The sequence below is a fragment of the Drosophila ficusphila genome, unplaced genomic scaffold (genome assembly GCF_018152265.1).
Source record: "Drosophila ficusphila isolate 14025-0441.05 unplaced genomic scaffold, ASM1815226v1 contig_791, whole genome shotgun sequence".
In the NCBI taxonomy this organism is placed as follows: domain Eukaryota; kingdom Metazoa; phylum Arthropoda; class Insecta; order Diptera; family Drosophilidae; genus Drosophila; species Drosophila ficusphila.
Genome location: NW_025064737.1, coordinates 21,719,154 through 21,737,794, shown reverse-complemented (window position 1 = coordinate 21,737,794; position 18,641 = coordinate 21,719,154). Strand labels below are relative to the sequence as shown.

Here is an 18,641-nt window from a genome sequence, read left to right as displayed (position 1 = left end):
TTAGTTACAAATTTCACAAAGCTTTAATTTGCTTTTCTTTTTATTTGTTTACCGATTTTTTATACAAAAATGTTTACTCGCTTATGGTTAATTGTGTTAATTAGACTACAGATTTCATAAAACATTTGTGCAACAAAAAGGCATTGCAATTAACTTTCAGTTGCCCGTTTTACATAAATACAAAATTAACATATCTTGGTGTAAATATATATAAATATAAATCTATCAATTTGATCAATTCGATGAAACAATTCGCAGTGAAATACAAATGAAGAACATCCCTATACTGGTTAATAAATCATCTCGTAACAATTTCATTTTTACACACAAATAAAAGGCGATTGTTTGAACAATTTTAGTTACTCTTTTGTTTTGTTTTCCTTTTAAAGACTCACACTCCTAGTGACGATTGCCATCGACAGTTGATAGGGGATTAAATAGTAGAGAATGCTTACAACTAGGCTACCTATACATATAGCTCGATTACATAATACTAGTAGTTGACGTGTTGCTTTAATGGGCAGAGCAAGTTTCTATGTTCGAATTTTGATTATTCTTGCATTTTGTGCGTGACTTAAAACGTTTTTCGAATTCTTTGAATTTGCATCTCGTTGCCAAGCGTAAAATTTGACATAAAAATGTAAAAAAAAAAATTTGCACTCGAATGCTTAAAGCTCTTTAACTAAATAATCTTACATAACGTTGAATTGTTTAACGTAGTTGAGTGCATAGATAACATAATTTCAAATAAGTGAGTTTGAGTGGACGCAAAATACAGCCGCCTCGCAGACGAGCGGGTTCATCAAATAAATACGTAAAATCATAGTAACTAGGTAAAATTCGCAAAGCATTACAACACAGTGTTATCTTGGAAATGGAAGGGTGTGCATTAGAGAGTAGCGATCGATTAGGCGTAGCAGAAAATAAATAGTTAGATACACCGATAGTTAGACTAAGCTGGAAACCGAAATAAATTACAATAACTAACATAGGAGGAAACGTGTTTCGCAATACTTTTGTTTGCATTAGAACTCTCTGCATCTTTTCGGGCCTCGATTGCCCGATTGGTGGGGGAGGGAATGGGTGCAGTTAGTACCGGAAATCGCAGGAAGGGACAGGCATTATTTGAAGCGCCGCTGGGGCAAGGTCGGACTTTCGGGCGGCGTGTCTCCGCCTGCTCCTCCGCCGCCTCCGACGACAATCTGCTGCAGCGAGTGCTTCTTGGTCACGTTCTTGAACGGCGCACCCAGTTTTCGGTGTCCTCTTGGCGAGGCTGAAGACATTCCGGCGGCTGCCTCCATGGCGGCCGTTGATCCAGCCGAGGCCGAAGGCGCAATTCCCATTACGGGGCCAGAATCAATGGAGGCTTGTACCCAACCTGAAAAAAAAAACAATTATGTTAAATACGCTTCTTATACTCATAATTCATTTAAATTTATACATTTAGTGGGACATTCCTCTAGTATTCTCATTCCGTTTGGACAATGAGATAAAACTGGTTCTAATAAAACCAGACTACGAAATGAAGTCCATTTTTGGTCATTGGTATTCGATTAACTACGACTTTAGGAATCTTAGCATTTCATTATACATATATTCAAATTGATCCTTATGATATCTAAGTAGATTATTCCCTGCCCTCTGCTAATCTACTCACCTTTGACGGAGGCGCGATTGTGATCAAGTAAGGCCGAAGCCAAGGGTGCGGCAGAACTGCTGGCATTAGATTCTCGAAGAGTGCTCAGCGTGGAGAGCGGCATGGGATTGTAGATCCTACTGGCAAAGTCCTCGAAGGTGGTGCTCTCCTTGTATCGTGAAGACACGCTATCCAGCGAACGATTGCGCTCCTCGTAGCTGCAGGAAATTACAGAATATATTTAGTACCTATAAATCAAATATTTCCATATTCAGTAGTACTCACAATTGTTGGTAGAGCGGCAGTGCGGCGCGCTTTGTCCGACTGGCATTGATGGCGGTCGCTCGGATCAGAGTGGCTAAGCAGGCGCCACTCACAACGCTCTCGTTGGCCAGGGGTCCGAACCAAGGAACCTCCGGCTTCCTGTTAACAGTCACCCGGAACAACCCATTCCGCAGGGGATAGACCACAATCAAAACATCGCAAAACTCGGTGGGCAGAATATCCCGTCTGTAATCCCGATGGTGTTCGCTCCACACGATGTGCACCTCGTCGTTGCCCAGATGGCGCGTTTTTAGGAGCATCGCCTCAGAGGAGTCCGACGGCATTCTGGTGGCCACATGGTAGACCACCTCCAGAAAGGGTGTGGCGTAGTACGGAGCTGTGGCTCCGCATCCTTGTCGGGGTAAACCGCCGAGGAAACCGTTGTGCGTCTCCAGATCAATCTCCCAACCCAAGGCGGAAACGAACATCTCGTAGGTGCTGCTACCACTTGTGTTCCTCAGAATGCTTCCCTTATCTTCTTGTCCGGCGCCCACATAAATCACCGCCATCTTATGCGTTTCCCGGCATTTTTGAAGGTCTACGTTTCGTAGCTCTCTCATGAGTTTCTCGCTCCTCTGGAGCAAGTGCGTCCTAGACCGTCGTTCCCAGCCGGCCAATCCTAAGTGTGAGAAGAGCAGTCGGCAGTACTGGAACGGCATCTCCGTGCGCGTCGGCAGGGAATCAAAGGAGGCTGTAGCGGAGTGGAGTGATCTCTGGTCCTGCTGCTGCAGCGAAGAACTGGAGCTGGCATGTCGCAGGGCTGGCGAAGGAGTCTGCGCCGAGTGGGTCACGTATTCCTGCTCCAGGAGGCGTTGATTCAGTATCACTGAAATTGCTTGCGCCTCCTGATTGCCGCTCAAGGGACTGCTGCTTGGAGCATTCAGCTGACTCACAGTGGGGGCCACACACTCCGGACTGGTGTGGCCAATATAGGCCAGCATGTCGTCCAGTTGATCCAGATCCGGGGCCATGTCCTTGGCCAGGGGCAGCACTCCCGCTGGACGGTGTCGAAGCGTGTGACGCGGTACCTGCAGCTCGTGTCCCACCATGGAGGACACCATGGAATCCAGTGGCTGAGTGTGTTGAATCTTTGGTGTGGTTTTTAGAGGAGCCTCCTCCCCCTTTCGTGGCTCCGAATACAGGATAGATGCATCCCAACAGGCCTTGCCATTGAGGTCGCGCATTAGGACCCTCACCTGCTTCTCGGCGGTCACCAAACCAGCAGTGATTCCCCCCACCGGGAAGTTTCAACGTGGGCAGTTCAATGAAACTGGCCACCAGGCCGGAGTTGAGCATAAAGAGCTGCATATTCTGGGCACTCACAACCGAGGGAAGCTCCACAGAGTCGCGTCTCATCTCCACCTGCCCTCCGTATGCAGCGTTGCCAATATCATCCTGCTCCTCCACCATGGAACTCAATCTGGATGCTCCGATTCCCATGGGAAAATGACCGATGTGGGTGACCAGATGCATGGACACCGCCTTGGCACACAACTTGATGGCAGTGATACACTTCTGGATGGTCTCCGATGTCTGATAGGTGGCCTCTGGCAGACGGCCATCCCCTTGAAGATCATCGTGGGCAATCTGCATATCGAAATCATCATCGGCCGTCAGTTTCACCCTCTCGTGGCGAGGAGCTCCCGAGGCTACCTGAAGGAGCACCCTCAGCACTTGGAGCACCAGGGTGTCGCCTTGTTCGTTGAAGGGTGCCAGCATTATCGGGGCAGGAATAGCCATGCAGAACTCTCCCAAGCACAACATCAGCGAGGTGAGCACCACCTTGTCCGAATCCTTGGGCTTCGACACATTCTGGATTTCCAAGGCTTTGCAGATGGCTGTGATGATTAGCTGAGGAACTCTTTCGATCGAAGCCAGCTGGCGTCCACGCTCGGCACACAGCTTCAGTGAATCCACCGCCACAATGGCGATGGTGTGGTGCTTGAACTGCAACGCCTGGAGCAGCACCTGAAGAACCTCCTTGATACGCGGATTGTACACCTGCGACTCCTTGGGATGCACGTCCTTGTGATGAGGCACCGCTTGCTGAAAGAGGTTAGACCGTCCGGAACTCGAAGAGACCCCCAGAGGTTGCGAAAGACGCAATAGCAGCCACTGGCCCAGTTGGGAAAGAGCAATGCATCGAGCCTTAGCCGATGGCTCTCGCCTGGCGCATCTTAGCACAATGTTTAGGATGTGATCCTGTAAATCCGGACACTCCATGAGCTCGAACTTCTGTGGCGTGGGCTGTAGCACGGGGCGTGGCAGCAGCGAGGACGGATAGCAAAGCAGGGATCCCAGAAGAGCCGCCACCTCGGCTCTTGGTGTGCTCCGTGAAACCTCCAGCGAAGTCAGCAGAATAGCACTCGCATGCACCAAATCCAGCAGCAGCAAAGTGTGTCCTGGCAGAAGCAAACTAAGCAGTCTGGGACCTTCCAAGTACTTCAGAATTGCATAAATCAAGTCCCGATCTTCGCCAGTCAGCAGCTGATGGAGAGCATGGTAGAACAGGGGCAACTGCTGCATGCCGACGGCTCCTTGAATCGCCAGCGAGCAGAGCAGCTGCAGAGCCCAGAGTTTACCCTTCTTGAAAGAGCGATCCAACGAAAGGGATCCATAGCACCAGGGCGCCACAATTCCAATCGGTGGCACTAAAGTAGGCAGCGGTGGCGTGCTCTGATTATCCGTGGATATCCCTTGGTTCTGCTTAATCTTGATCAGATTTTGGGTCATCTCCAGCAGATGCATAAACACCTGGGCGTGCAGATCTGATTTTGGAATACGGTTAACATCTCCTAAGGCGCCAAGCATGCGCTTCCACATAATGGAGGTGGAGTCCGGATGCCAACCTTCGGCGGAGCCTCCTAGAATGATGCAACGACGTCCGGACACGCTTCCCGAGTGGCTGCCACTTCCGTAGCTCCCAGAATTGGCATCATCCAAGCTGGCGTCAATCTGCAGCTGGGCATCTTTAATAGATCCTCCCTCGATTCCGCTGCTGGCGGTGGGAGAGGGACTCCGCGAGCCCGCTCCGCTTTCGTTGTCTCCTTCCTGATAGCTATCTGTCTCCTCCGCTTCTCCTTTCCTCGCTAGCGAATCGAGCGACATAGCTCGCCTTAGATCCTGCGGATTACAGCGATTTTCTACCATCTGCGGCTGCTGCAGCAGCTTGGGTTTGGGAGTGGCCGCCCTGCGTCGTCGTATCCTAGAGCTCCTGGCCGCCGAGGCCAAGCTGCCTTCGCTGTAGCTCCGGCTCAGCATGGGCGTAAGTGGAACGGGACGCGATCCATGGCCAGTGCCTCCCTGGGATTGCGAGTGCTGATGGTGTGGGCGTGGATGGCTGGCGAGTGGCACCTGCGACGAGGTCTCCTCCGAGCGACTGCTACTCGACTCCGCCAGGGATTCCCTCTGTCTGTTTTGGCTAATGGCAGCAGAAGCCGCATTGACTCCATTGGCCGTGCTGCCCGATCCCGATCCCTGCCAGACGCTTCCAATCCGACGACGCTTCTCCGCCCGGCTCTCCGCCACTCGATCCAGGGGAAGGTCCAGTAAGCTTATGCCATATGTGTAACGGGAAAACACACGTGTCAATGTTTGCATGGTCTTGTTCCATTCAACGATGAGCTCCTCGCGGTGCGTCAGCGATTGCAGAACGTTTAGGAATTTCTCCCACAGCTGCACGTTGACAGGCACTTTGGTGTGGGCGCGTATCCAAGTGACAATAAGGGTCTGGAATATAGCTGATCCCAAAATGCCACCCAAGGTAGCGCTCTTCGAAGCTCCACTCGGCATTGGATGGTGGTTCTGGTGCAGCACCACTGAAGTCACCTGCAACAGCACCACCAGCAGCTGCTCCCAGGTGCGCGAGTCCATCTCCGTGTTCATCACCATGGTGCGATACACATTCAACACCTTCTTGCAGATCTCCGTCTGCTCCTCCAGCGGCGTCGAGCGATTGGTTCGCGAGCGTGTGGGAAAGCAGATGTTCAGGTTGGCCGTGTTCACCAGAAACACGTTGGCAGCATTGGTCACAAACACCTGTGTAGAATTAAATCTTTAGAGTTTTTTCTACTACTTAAAGAAGTTAAGGATATTTCACCTGCAAAACATTCTGCCTTCCAGCCCGCACGGCCAACTGATCCTTTGAGCCCGCAATGGCGCCCACATACGAGGGAGTGCGAAGTCGCTGGCTTCTGGGCGTTCCACCCGCTGTCGACGGAGGCGGTGGGTCGTCATTTGGCTCCAGCAGGAAGGGTGGTGGCGTTTCTCCCGTCATCCAATCCCTGTAAACAGCAATTGCTGTGCGAATGGCTTCTATCTGCGGCTTGGAGGTGAAGTTCAGCAGAAACGCCTGACGGTACACCTCGTGCACAAAGTTGATGTTCTCGCGACTGACATAGAACACATCCCGGACGATGAGACCCTGCTGATAACCCTGCAGGCGCACATGGTCCACGTCCTCAATGTGCAGAGTGCAGTCCAAGCGATGGCTTAACAAACGTTCGTGTGTGAAACGCGACACCCAATTTATGAGCACCACAACGCACGAAGCCATCACCTCCTCCTTTTTGTTGATTGATCGCATGACGGGAAGATCCAGGCGGGGATTGTAGATCGAGCAGGTCACATCAAAGCTGGGCGAGAACACCGGCAGAAAGACATCCATAAAACGCTGCAGCAGGAAGGCAAATGCACGGTGATCCTTCTGGGCACGATTATCCCGCCAACGCAGACAAGCCGCCGTATGCACCATGCTGTTTAGCAAGACCTCCAGTCCATCTCGCGGATCCGGTGGCGCTGACTTTTCGCTGGACGACGGAGGCAGTAGAGCAACTACCTCCGAACTCTGCACGGGATGAGAGAACGCGTTGTCGTGGAATACGGAGGCCATACCGCCGTCCGCCTTCATGTTTGGGTGGGTGAGAAAGTCCGACGCACTGAACTCCGTGTCCGGACCAACGACTCCCTTTTGTGGCACAATGAGGCCGGGGATGAGGTCCGCGTACATGGCGTGCACATAGCCAGGAGCGTTCTCGCCCAGCGTCTGGTACCACAGCAGAAAATATCTAAAGAAAAAGGAAAAGTTAAATCATTTTTTATATCATTAGGAGGTTCACTCACCTGACGCCCTCGCGTCTCAGCTTAGGTGAGTTGCCCAGATGCAGCAGCTTTGCCATGATGCGACTCAAGGAGTGGCATTGCCACCGGCGGGCAAGCAACTCCGGCAGGAGGCACAGGATCTTCTCGAGCAGCCATAGTGAACCGTCCAGCTCCTCACGGTGCGCCTTGTGTACTAATTAAAGGTATTAAAATATTGATTATTAAGAAATAAAGGTTTAACTCTAGAATTCCTGCTTGCATTAGGGATGCATTTCAAATGTCTGGACAAGCACAAGATGCAGAGAGGCAGAGATGTGCATGTGGTGCATTTTGAAGAGATTCAGAGGTTTACAGCGAAAGGAGAAAGACCATGGTTCATGGGCATATGAGGTTATAGTAAACTGTGGTCAAAAGCAAAGTCGAAGGAAAGGAGGCGGATGCAATTCATGGTCAATTCAAAATGACAATAAGAAACCACATAAACTTACCAATGTGAAACGGAAGTTCTGCCAGTTAGGGAATTTTACAAAAATAGAGAAAAAACGGGGGTAAAATAGAAATAGATGAGGAGTTCAATTTAGAATATCTCGTTTGTTTTCATATAACTATCTCTACAAAACGGGACAAAGCATAAAGATTAACAAATCCCAAAAATGGGGTACGATTTATTATCGTCGCTGTTAGCTTTGTTTAATTGGCGGGACTTAAATCGTCTTAAAAGATATGAGCAAATTAACTAAAAATGGGTCAAAGAAAGAATACGCTTTCTTACAGAGGTTGCCAATCTATACCCTTTTAAACCAGTAATTTATTTAAAAAAAAATTCATTTAAAAAAAATAAAAGTTGTTAACTTTTTTATAAGGAAAAATTGGAAAAGACAGATCATAAAACCTTTTGAAGTAATAAAAAAACATTATAATAAAAACAAATAACGAGGTTGTATTTAATATTTACCTTTTTGTTTTAAGTTCGCTTCGGCTTGAATAAAGGTGTCGTAAAGTATAAAGTAGACATGACTGTAGTTGGTCTCAAACAGTGATTTTGACTCTTCTACCTCCACATTATCTGAAAAAACCAAAAGGGTAAATATGTATTATCTATCTGTGTGAACCCTTTTATAAACAGAAAGGAAAAATAATGATACGTTTAAATATGATTTCAGTTGATATTCGACTGTAATTATGTTGAACCCGTTTCTTTTACTGCTTTGAATACATAGGAGTGTCGCTGATAAGAGTCTAATTAAGTTGAAACATTACCAAATCAAAGAGCAATTTGGATTGGCGAGTTTTTTCCTGTGTATCAATGATAAGAAAATGGAACCCGGGGGCAACAACCAAGATAGTGACGCAACACCAAATTGAGCACCTGTGCATTTTGCTATCGAAAGCCCCTGATAACGCTGAAAATCCAATCCAGGCAGACTATATTTTCCTACTTATCTATATACAAAAACCACGCATGACGATGTCCAATAACAACAAGAAAACCGGGGGCCAGAAACCTATTAAAAGTCAAGTTACGAAAAAAACACGTTATGATGGGTGCTCAGCGATTTGTGATGAATCAGAGGAGTCGAGGCGTAGAGGGGGGCCGCGTGAGGGGGCGAGGGGTTCACTGCCATTGCCGGCTTGCTGTCATCAGCAAAACACACTGCAAAACAGAAGAAAGCTAAACAAAGAGATACAACAGAGTAAGAAACCTTTGAAACCGGTTTCGGCAGAAGGCCAAAACGCAGAGCGAAGATGTCTACCATTGCAGAGGAAATAAAACCCCACAATTTAATAATATTTTAAGAGGTCCATTGTTTTTATGATCTATATTCACATTCATATAACATCAGATCCAGCTCTAAAGTTTTTTTTATAAACTTTTCTTTTCTAAAAAAAAAAAAATTATTTGTTTATATTTTAGAAGTTGAAAAAATAAGGATAACTTTTTTTCGGTGTGCTATTACTGTTGAACTGGTTAAGAAACAACAATTGGGAACGCAGCCATTGGGAAGAATGTCTAATGCGAGTAATTTGCCAAGGGACAATGGCAACCAAGCAACAACAACAATAAGAAATAACAACAATAGTGCACCGGAGGGTGTTAGTCGAGTGTATTTGTATTTTTTTGTATTGGGGGGCACCTGTTGGAAATCGTTTGCCGAGGTGACACAAAAAGAAAGCCACTGAAAGAGGCGGTGCAAATGAAAGGGGTGGAGGTGGGAGATTGCTCATATCGGCGATACGAAAGCCGTACTTGCTTTACATTATTGTACAGGCCGAATTCGCTAAAACAATCACTAGTTCGTCACTAACTACTATAAGGAATTAAAAAAATATTTGTGCCTTTGCTGATAATTTTAAATCTCTTGTCAGTAAGTTATTAAAAAAAATAGAATTATTTGTAAATTTCTGTGAAGATAATCATTAAGCTAATTTCAGTCATTTTTTTATTTTATAAATATAACACTAAGCCTAGCTTTTTTATAATTTCAAGTTTGTCTAAAATAGTTCAACTTATAGAAGTGTAACTGTGACTCCAATTGTTCGTTCCTTTATCATTTAACGTGTTTCACACATTTTCGCTTGCCACATAGCGGAGCATGTGTAGATGTTTTTTTGTAATCTCTTTTCCGTTTTTGCATAAATTAATGTTTTTACTGGAAGAATGGTGGGGTTCAGGGGGCTTATGTGTGGTATATCGTCTATGTGGAGGTTCTTTGCGCCCAACAGGAAATGGCCAACGCTGTGGCCCCACTTTTTGTTGTTTTTGTGCGAAATGTGGGCAGAACGTCATTGAGAGCGAGCCACCGTGGAACGAAAATGGTGCGAACGACACCCACCTGCCCAAAAAAATAATATGTACAAAAACAAACCAACCAGTTTCATTGTTATTGCTATGAATGCAAATAAAATTATGAAATAATTAACAGCCAACAGAACCGCCAACGCGGGACCTTGGTCTACAAGGAGAAAAAAAAGTAAATGGTCAGAAAAAAAGATTTTTAAACAATTACGATGAAGAATGGACTTTCAATAAAAATTATTTTAATAATTATTTATATAAATCTTATAGTTTTAATTTTACATTTTAGTTTTAATAACAAGTTTTGTTGTAAAAGGCGTGTATACATAATTGTTTACGACTGTCTGTAAAACTAAAAACTATAAAATGCTTATAGATAAAACGTATGGGGATTGTTTTGGTTAACCGTTCCTTTTACATGAAGAATCGAGGTAGGGCTTCGTAGGGAATCTGAGGTAAAATGTTTTGTCACTCACCCAATATCATGCGTAAATGACGCAGTCGGGAGGCGGAATCCTTTTTGCAATCCTGTAACTTGGCCGTGGATTTCTTCACGTCGGCATGCGATTTTTTGGTAAACATTTTGCACCTTGCGTTCTCTGCCCCGCACACAAACACACATCACACACACGTACGCACATACACACAGGCACAAGTGCAGGCGGTATACACTTTCTATTTGCTGATTTTTCTGCCTTTTTCTCCGATTTATTTTCTCTGCCTGATTTTCTGCCTTATATTTTCTCTGCCTTTTTCAGCTATTTATTCATACGCGCACGCCAACGGAAAAAAATCACTTTTTGTCCAGCGGAGCACCCCGGAGAAATTATTTAGCAACGCCCGCTCTTTCGCCCGCTGGCGTTGCTCGGTGCACGGGGGATAGTGCGGGAATGTTTCCCGGTGGGGGTTCTCAGGCTTTTGGCTGCTGTTTTTTGCAATTTCCCGACTTTATTCCATTGCGAATTATTCACTGGCACACTCGTCTATGTTTTCTTTTCCATTTGCGTCGCTTCTCCAGATTACCAGTTCAGTTCAGGTTCAGTTCGCCAAGTGTGGTTCTTGTTTTCTACATACGGAACTGGTTCACTTTGGCTCGATGAAACTAGTTTGTGGGAAATGTATTCGTTTATACGGCGGCCTTTTGAATGTGCTTATTGAAAACTTCAAGGATTTATTTATTATATTAAAATTAGGCTTTTTATATCGACATGGTTATTGCTTAAAGCTGATTTAAAACTATCAAAAATAGCTGATTCTGCAGCTGTATAAAGAAAATTGTTGCAGTTAGTAAATTTCAGTCTTAATTCTTATAACAGTCAATAAGTACTGGATATTTATTTTAAGGTGTCAAGGTTATGGTTATTGTCCTTTTTAATTAGTATTCATAACCTTAGATAGCAAATTGTATTACCCTGATAATTTAATATTCAATCTGTGATAAAAAGGCTCGGCAATTAGTCAGCAATTAAATCAAAGGGCGAAAACATCCCCAATTCAGTGCCATGCTGTTCTTGAGAAGACAAACACGTCGATTTCGCTCCTTTCGGGAGCAATTTTTACCTAGTCGATTTAACCGTTGGAAACTCCACAGCAAATTAGTGCTAATATGCATTTACGTCACCATATTCTTCAATTTACTATATGGACTTTATCTCGGGCGCTTCTCCTTTAGACGCAAAAAGTTTGTGTTTTCAAAAGCGGTTACCATATACTGTTTTTTTGTGGCCACAGTCTTTACGCTGTTTTACACCTGGATAATTTATAAAGAAATCTCGACGGGTCAGATTAACGGACGCCACACTATTGGAATCTATTGCTATATGAACGTATGCGTTTGCCTATTCAACTACGTGACACAATACAAGATTACTTTCGAAATAATAAGATTCCAGAATAGCGTTCCGCTTTTTAAGCTGCTTAACTCGTTCGACATGTCGGTTTCGTTGGTGTGGCGATCATTTACCTATAGTATACTGAAGCTCCTTATTTGTCCTCTGATTGCGTTCATAACCCTGATCCTATATGAAAATAGAACCCATGCGGGCGTTCATTGGACTGATTTTACCACAGTGCGGACTATGTTGCCACTAATTGTTTCTAATCAGATAAATAACTGTTTCTTTGGAGGTCTGGTAATAGCCAATTTGATATTTGCTGCCATTAATAAAAGTTTGCATGGCATAGTTAAGGAGGCAAATATGCTGCAGTCACCTATTCAGATGGATCTGCAGAAACCCTATTACCGGATGCGTCGTTTCTGTGAATTGGCCGATAAATTGGACGATTTGGCCAAAAAATATATCTTCACTGCTGGCCGTTCAAGGGGATACCTTCGGTTTACGGACTGGTCAATGGTTATGTCGATGCTAATGAACCTTCTCGGAATCACTCTAGGGTTCTACAATCAGTATTTGGCCATTGCGGACTACTATATAAATGACGAACCCTTCGACCTTTCCGTGGCCATAGTCTTGTTGGTATTTCTTATTGTTCCCTTTTTGGAACTGGCATTGGTGGCTCGGATTAGCAACCAAAGTTTGCTGGAGGTGTGCATATAATGGACAAATAAGGGTTGGAATAATTAATTATATATTGTATATTTAAAGACCAGAACAACTGGGGACCTCCTGCAACAATTTGATCTCCAGTACGCCGATGTCCGTTTTAAGCAAGTGGTGAATGCTTTTTGGCTTCAGGTCGCCACCATCGACTACAAACTAATGCCGCTTGGTCTCCTCGAACTCAATACCTCGTTGGTCAACAAGGTTTTTTCGGCCGTTACCGGATTTCTGTTAATTCTCATTCAGAGTGACTTGACTTTAAGATTTTCTTTAAAATAAATATTGTTGTACCCTTAAAATAAATTGTAACCGTTATCCTGTAGAGCGCCACTGCGGCGGAAAGGGGAAGCTGTAATGGTTTGAATCTCCAATTTGAATTTTTCACAAACCACCGATACCATCGATAGGGTCATCGGTGTTTTTCCATCCCTAGTGAATATTGAAAGTGAAAACTGTAGACGGAATAAATTTAATTAGCTAAAATTTTTTAATACAACATCTTTGGCAGCCACCAGGACTAAACAAACCAGAAACATGTGCGGCGGTTTTACCTGCTCGAAAAACGCGCTTATTGCGCTCAACATTTTGTATGTGGTAAGCCGAAAACAAACATCATAATAAACAACAACAGTTATAAAAACGCAAAAGCAGCAACAACAACAAACACGGAAGAGGAACAATGAATTATTGGCAACAACAACAAGGGGAAATTAGTAATTCAATTATAAATGCTACTGATTATTTGGGGCTATAAATATGTATTGATTTTCCTTTGCGGTGGCAGGTGCAAACTGCCTGTGTGTATGCGCCTTGTATGTGTAGTTGTTGTTGTTGCTGTTCTCGAGACGAGAATCCTTGAGTCCTTTTTAATTTGCCTTCTTCTCATTCTGTGTGTGTGCTTGTGTGACCCCCAGATGATTGGATTCCTGCTGATTGGAGTGGGCGTGTACGCGCGTGCCGCCTCCATCGTGACCAACCTGCCGATTGTGGGCGGGATCCTCGCCTGCGGCGTCATCCTCATCTGCATTTCCATGCTGGGTCTCGCAGGAGCCGTCAAGCACCACCAAGTGATGCTCTTCTTCGTATCCTTTTGCCACAAAACCCACAAATTCACAAACACACAAAGGAAGCAGCCATGCAGCTCAATGGCTACAACTGCGGTCATTTCAGTAGGATCATAAACAGTTAAACCTTTAATTGCTTATTTGCTTTTTGAAGGGTTCTCAAGATCTTCTACTCCCATCTTAAGTACCATTTTCAGAATTTCAATTGCATTTGATTGCTATTTTACTTATATCTTTCTTTTGCACCTTTAAAGGTGCTTTAATAATTAAATTTAATAATTTAATTCAATAATGCATAATTTTAACTATTTGTAGCTATTCTGCTAAGTTTTATAACGAAAGCTTTTGCTGTAATATTCCGGACCGCTAACGTTTTGACCACACTTGTATGCAGCCACGAAGGTCGTGGCATGTGGAACAATTAGCGTACTTAGACGAGTACCCACTTCCGCAGAGAAAGCGGGCCCGTAATGACTGAAATTATGAGTGGGCCACAGTCACTTTAGCTGCCTGCCTCCCTTGTTGTGCTTCCATGACGTCAGCTGGAGGGTATCGCAACGTGACCCCCGGTGAAAACGTGGAACAGCAACTCATATTTCAAAAGCACTGCCGCAGTTTAGCCTTAACCTTTAGACTTTCCCGCCTGCAGTACATGATCATTCTGTTCATGCTGTTCCTGATCCAGTTCTCCATTGCCAGTTCCTGTTTGGCCGTCAATTCCGAGCAGCAGCAGCAGTTCGCCGAGCAAGGATGGATGACGGTGCCCACTGATTTGCGGAAGCAGGTGCAGGATAGCTTGAGATGCTGCGGATTTAATGCCACTGGACCGAGCACAAGTTCCGTTGTGCCCCCGCCGGAGGAGCCGTCGTGCGAGCAGATCAATCTACAATGCTGTGCCCACTCCACCCAGGCGGACTGTCGCTGCGAGCCCTGTGGCCCTCTGCTGGAGGACAAGATCGACTACGCCTTCAAGTTGTGCGGCGGCCTGGGCATCTTCTTCAGCTTCACTGAGGTAAAGTCAGCCCTAATTACATAATCTGGTGAAAGTAATGAAATCTCTGATCATACTAATCCCCACATGCTGCCATTAGTTCGTTGGCGTCTGGCTAACAGTTCGCTATCGCAATCAGAAGGATCCGCGAGGCTTGCCCAGCGCCTTCCTCTAAATTAAGCGCTAGTCGAGAACAAGAAAAACATTTCCCAGATACAGAAACAACCAAAGTTATTTAGTGCATGTATCTCTGCTCTGTCTCTGCTAAATGTTTGGTGTTGCGTTGGAAATTTTCAAGAGCTCTTGGGGCCCACATACCATATATACAAGCATCCTTTATATTTATACCATCTACAGATACATATATACATATATATTTAATCACATTGCCGCAGAACTATGTACGTAATGTGTTAGGTCGTAATTGATATACAACTTTAGACATATATACATATTATAGAGAGATATATATAGAAGGAGAGAGCTACGCGTTTAATCCATATACGAACCCGAAAGCAAGCAATCAGCAAAGAAACATATTTCCCTTTACTCTCAACACACTTTCTCAAACACTTCCCAAACAATTGTACTTACACTTTACTGCCTGCTCTTTGACTAAGCACAAATCCAACAAGTGGCCAAGGGTGAGACCCGTTTATATGTTATTCCCTAAGTTGTATTTATTTTAAGTTTTTTAAATCTCTGCTTGTCAATGTTTAATTCTCTGTTTTAATCACAGGTCCTGGCCGTTTTCCTGGCGCGACGCTACCGCAATCAACACGATCCATGCTATTTGCCCGCCCGCGCCGTCTTTCCACACGATTATTTGTATTGAACGGGCTGAAAACTACAAAATGGAAGTGAAACATTTTAGTCAAAGGGATGAAGGCTGAATTCTTATTTTTACAATCGCGTTTCCTAGCGAGAATCGAATCCAAGAACAAGAGATTACTCTTCGGAGAGAAAGTAGAGGAGAAGTTTTATAAATGGGCTCAACACTGCTGCTATATACGAGTAATTTTATTTTTCTAAATGCTTTGCACAAAGTTAATTAATTATTAAACCTCCATTGAGATTATGTTTAGCTGTAATATTGTTAGTTAAGTTCAACTGTTTTAAACTCCTTAGTTAGCTCTTAATGCCTTTCTTTGCAACTCGCAACAATCATGAACGACTCGACGTGACTCCACTCAAAACTACTGTACCACTACGAGACAAACATTTCAAAAACCTGATCTTACTGTAGAACTAACAACCAAGTCAACAATTGTAACTAGCAACGTAATAAGTATACATCAACCTATATACAAACGTAATTGCATTATTGCCCAGAAGGCGTATAAACAATACTCTAAATGTTAGTTGTGTGTTAAACTTTAAACTAGCGATAAAAAGCCCACAAAATAACAAAAAAAAAGAGTAACCCTCTAAGCATACATGTCAACAATTATACAAGTCTATATAGATAAACCCTACACATAAGAAAACCGCTTCTTCTGAATTTTCACTTCTTTTCCGCACTTGCTCGACTTTCTCTGCAGCTTTTTCTCCTTCTCGACTTTTACCCCGCAAACGCCACCAAGAACAAACACATCACACCCGACACGCTTCTTCCTTTTTGCACACAACACACTCACAAGGAAATAGTTTTCCCTGCAGTTTCCTTTCCAGTTTCTTTTCGAGCGACAAATAAACCATTAGATAATATTCTCTGTATTCTGTGCTGTGATTGAAGTAAATATGATCTATAAAACGACAAAAGCAAAAACAAAAATCAAGTTTTGAGTTTCATTTCCCGCATATCCCCATTCGTTATTAATGAGCGACACTCCCTCGCGGGATTTGTGGTTTGGGATATCATTAGCGAAGTGTCTCGGCTTACCACAACCATCCTTGCTGGTGGGAAAAGTGGCAGAAAGTGGATAAATGAGAACCAGGAGTATAAATGTTAGGTATAGATTTTATGAAAGCTTTGGGAATTTGTAATAGAGTTTTGTCTGTAATTATTTTATAATAAATATATGTTTTGCGGTTCAAAAGTATGTGAAGTTTTGGCCCTATGAACCAAGAAAACTTTAGTTACCAATTAAATATGTATTGATTTCTTTTTTACATTGTTAAACCTAATTTCACATATAGTAAGAAATATAAAAAACTGCACTTTTTTTTATTGTTTTTTAACCACAGTGCTGGTCGTGCCCAAACGCCATAATCATCATAAGCGCCGGAGAAGATTAGCGCTAGCACTTAGTTCGACGCCTCCCATGGGTGGTAGAATGGGAGGTGTCAACAACACCCAAAAAATGGCTCAAATGCGAATCTCTCCGGTGAGAACTCTCACTCAAAGCTGCGATGAATTGGGCCAAGTTCAACGCACTGCGATGCAGAAAATGTTGTTCTCCCAAAGAGCGCGAAAAAGTGGGGCGGTGAGAGAGAATGGCTCAGTTACGTAACATGGACTTATTTCAGGGGGCGGGAAGCCAGGAGGAAGGTTTCCGCTTTTGCGTGGAGGAATGTGGGCGTGGTGGTATCCTGGATGCCGGGTTTGCCTTAGCCACAATGTTCCCCCCACAAAAACATCCGTGCCTTCCTTCTTGGTAGGCATTGTTGACACCCGCAGTAGAAATGGTCAACAACAGATGCGCCTCTGTCACATTTCCTCGCCTGCGAAGTGAAATGGAAAATTCCTCCAAAGAGTCGTGTCAACGAGACGGGGAAAACATCAGTATTTATTTGCCAAATAGATCAACGAAATGAGCGTCTGTGAAGGTGCTTGTGTGACATATCCTGCAGGGGCTGTTGAAGAAATAATAATGCACACAGAAATAAAATATCGATTTAACAAGTATATTTACATTAGACTTTTTTTTCGAATAAAGCTTGTTTTTTTAAAACGAGAACAATATAGCTTAAGTGATATCTTTTAACTCTTAAATGATTTTTCTATACACTTAGCTTAGAGCATTTGGGTTTTTCTATGAACCATTGATTAAAAGTTAAATGTTGTTGACCCCTTTTCCTTTTATTAAGGTACGCATGCCATTGACACGTGTCTGATATTAAAATTCCTAATGGTTTTGTTCGGCCTTTATCCCTGAGCTCACCATATGCTGGGTTCTCAACTGTTGATCCTACGATGCGTATGAGCGATTTCTTGTCAATTGCGTGCCCCATGAGACATAAAAACGATGCAATAATGATTTTTATTATTATGCAGCGAAATGGAAATTTCAGGCCACGGCTATAAAGATTTCTTTCTTGTCACTTGAGCAAGTAAACGTTTTTGAGGGCCTTCGAAGCGAAGCCTCCTCACGATTGTTGCAAATTCATCAAAGCGCACAATTTAGTCACCGTTTTAACGCTCTTCCTCTTTATTTTTGGGGGAGGGCCTTTCCGCCTAACGTAATTCGTAATTCGAATTTACTGCCCATGTCGGTGTCGTGTCATGTTGGACTTATTATCTTCGTCTGGGCCGCAGTCAAGCATGGCGATGTTGGGGCATTAATATATACACACTCGTGTATGTGAAAGCTTAGAAATTAAGCGGTATAGAGCAGGGAAAATTTATTTGAATGCCAATGTCAAGATAAAGTCAAACACACTATTGATTACACTTAATTAAAACAACCCGACAGTTGTGATCTCATCTAAGGGAAAATTTACAGAGGTTCATTGGCTTGTTTGTAGTTTCTGTTTTTGCTTTTTTAGCCTTTATACATTCTTTGGCCATGATATAATAATGTTTGTGAAAAGCTAAACAAATAGTATTTATGGTAAACACCAGACCATAATTATCTTTGAATGTGGATATAAGTAGCCAATTGTTTTGACGAACAAGAAGAAACTCTCCCCAATTTAAATTGATGAAAACAGAAAAACACTTCTATTATACGCTTTTGTTTTGACCATCTAAATAGATTTTACTGAAATATATTTTACTTACCCTTCAATTCAGGGAATTAATTCTAATGTATTCAAGGCTTCCTCTCGAGGCAACAGCAAAAATCCCTTACATTTCTGCTCAATAAAATCCTCAATCCGCTTGAATGGGGAACGTTTTACGACCCTCATAAAACTGAATAAAATGAATAAACAAATACCGACTTTGTGTGTTTGCTTGCCATCGCCCTTATGAGGTGGCGTACATGGCGTATGCGCAACGTGTACT

General features: G+C 43.8%; 3 protein-coding genes across 4 annotated transcripts; 2 read left to right on the top strand and 1 right to left on the bottom strand.

Annotated features, from left to right (window-relative positions):
• Positions 1 to 22: 22 nt before the first annotated feature.
• Positions 23 to 10,892, bottom strand: LOC108095818 (probable Rho GTPase-activating protein CG5521). The gene is given in 9 exon segments (XM_017197090.1): positions 23 to 1,378; positions 1,658 to 1,854; positions 1,922 to 3,195; positions 3,197 to 5,998; positions 6,060 to 7,026; positions 7,082 to 7,253; positions 7,549 to 7,566; positions 8,016 to 8,126; positions 10,334 to 10,892. Coding segments are annotated over 9 exon segments (5,904 nt in total). The 5' UTR covers positions 10,440 to 10,892; the 3' UTR covers positions 23 to 1,121.
• Positions 10,893 to 11,359: 467 nt separating this feature from the next.
• On the top strand, positions 11,360 to 12,697 carry LOC108095736 (putative gustatory receptor 97a). Its single transcript, XM_017196913.1, has 2 exons — positions 11,360 to 12,403; positions 12,464 to 12,697. The coding sequence occupies exons 1-2, from the start codon at positions 11,360 to 11,362 to the stop codon at positions 12,695 to 12,697; spliced, it is 1,278 nt and encodes a 425-aa protein (XP_017052402.1).
• Positions 12,698 to 12,825: 128 nt separating this feature from the next.
• On the top strand, positions 12,826 to 16,247 carry LOC108095940 (tetraspanin-13). 2 transcript variants are annotated; one of them, XR_001771685.1, is made up of 5 exons: positions 12,826 to 13,012; positions 13,333 to 13,500; positions 14,132 to 14,494; positions 14,574 to 15,117; positions 15,213 to 15,311. XR_001771685.1 is itself a non-coding variant. In XM_017197277.1 (4 exons), exons 1-4 carry the CDS (start codon positions 12,953 to 12,955, stop codon positions 15,306 to 15,308), a joined length of 687 nt encoding a protein of 228 aa, XP_017052766.1. In that variant the 5' UTR covers positions 12,829 to 12,952; the 3' UTR covers positions 15,309 to 16,247. The 2 variants fall into 2 exon arrangements, 1 of the variants encoding a protein (XP_017052766.1); XM_017197277.1 differs by lacking the exon at positions 14,574 to 15,117 and having other exon boundaries at positions 12,829 to 13,012; positions 15,213 to 16,247.
• Positions 16,248 to 18,641: the final 2,394 nt, after the last annotated feature.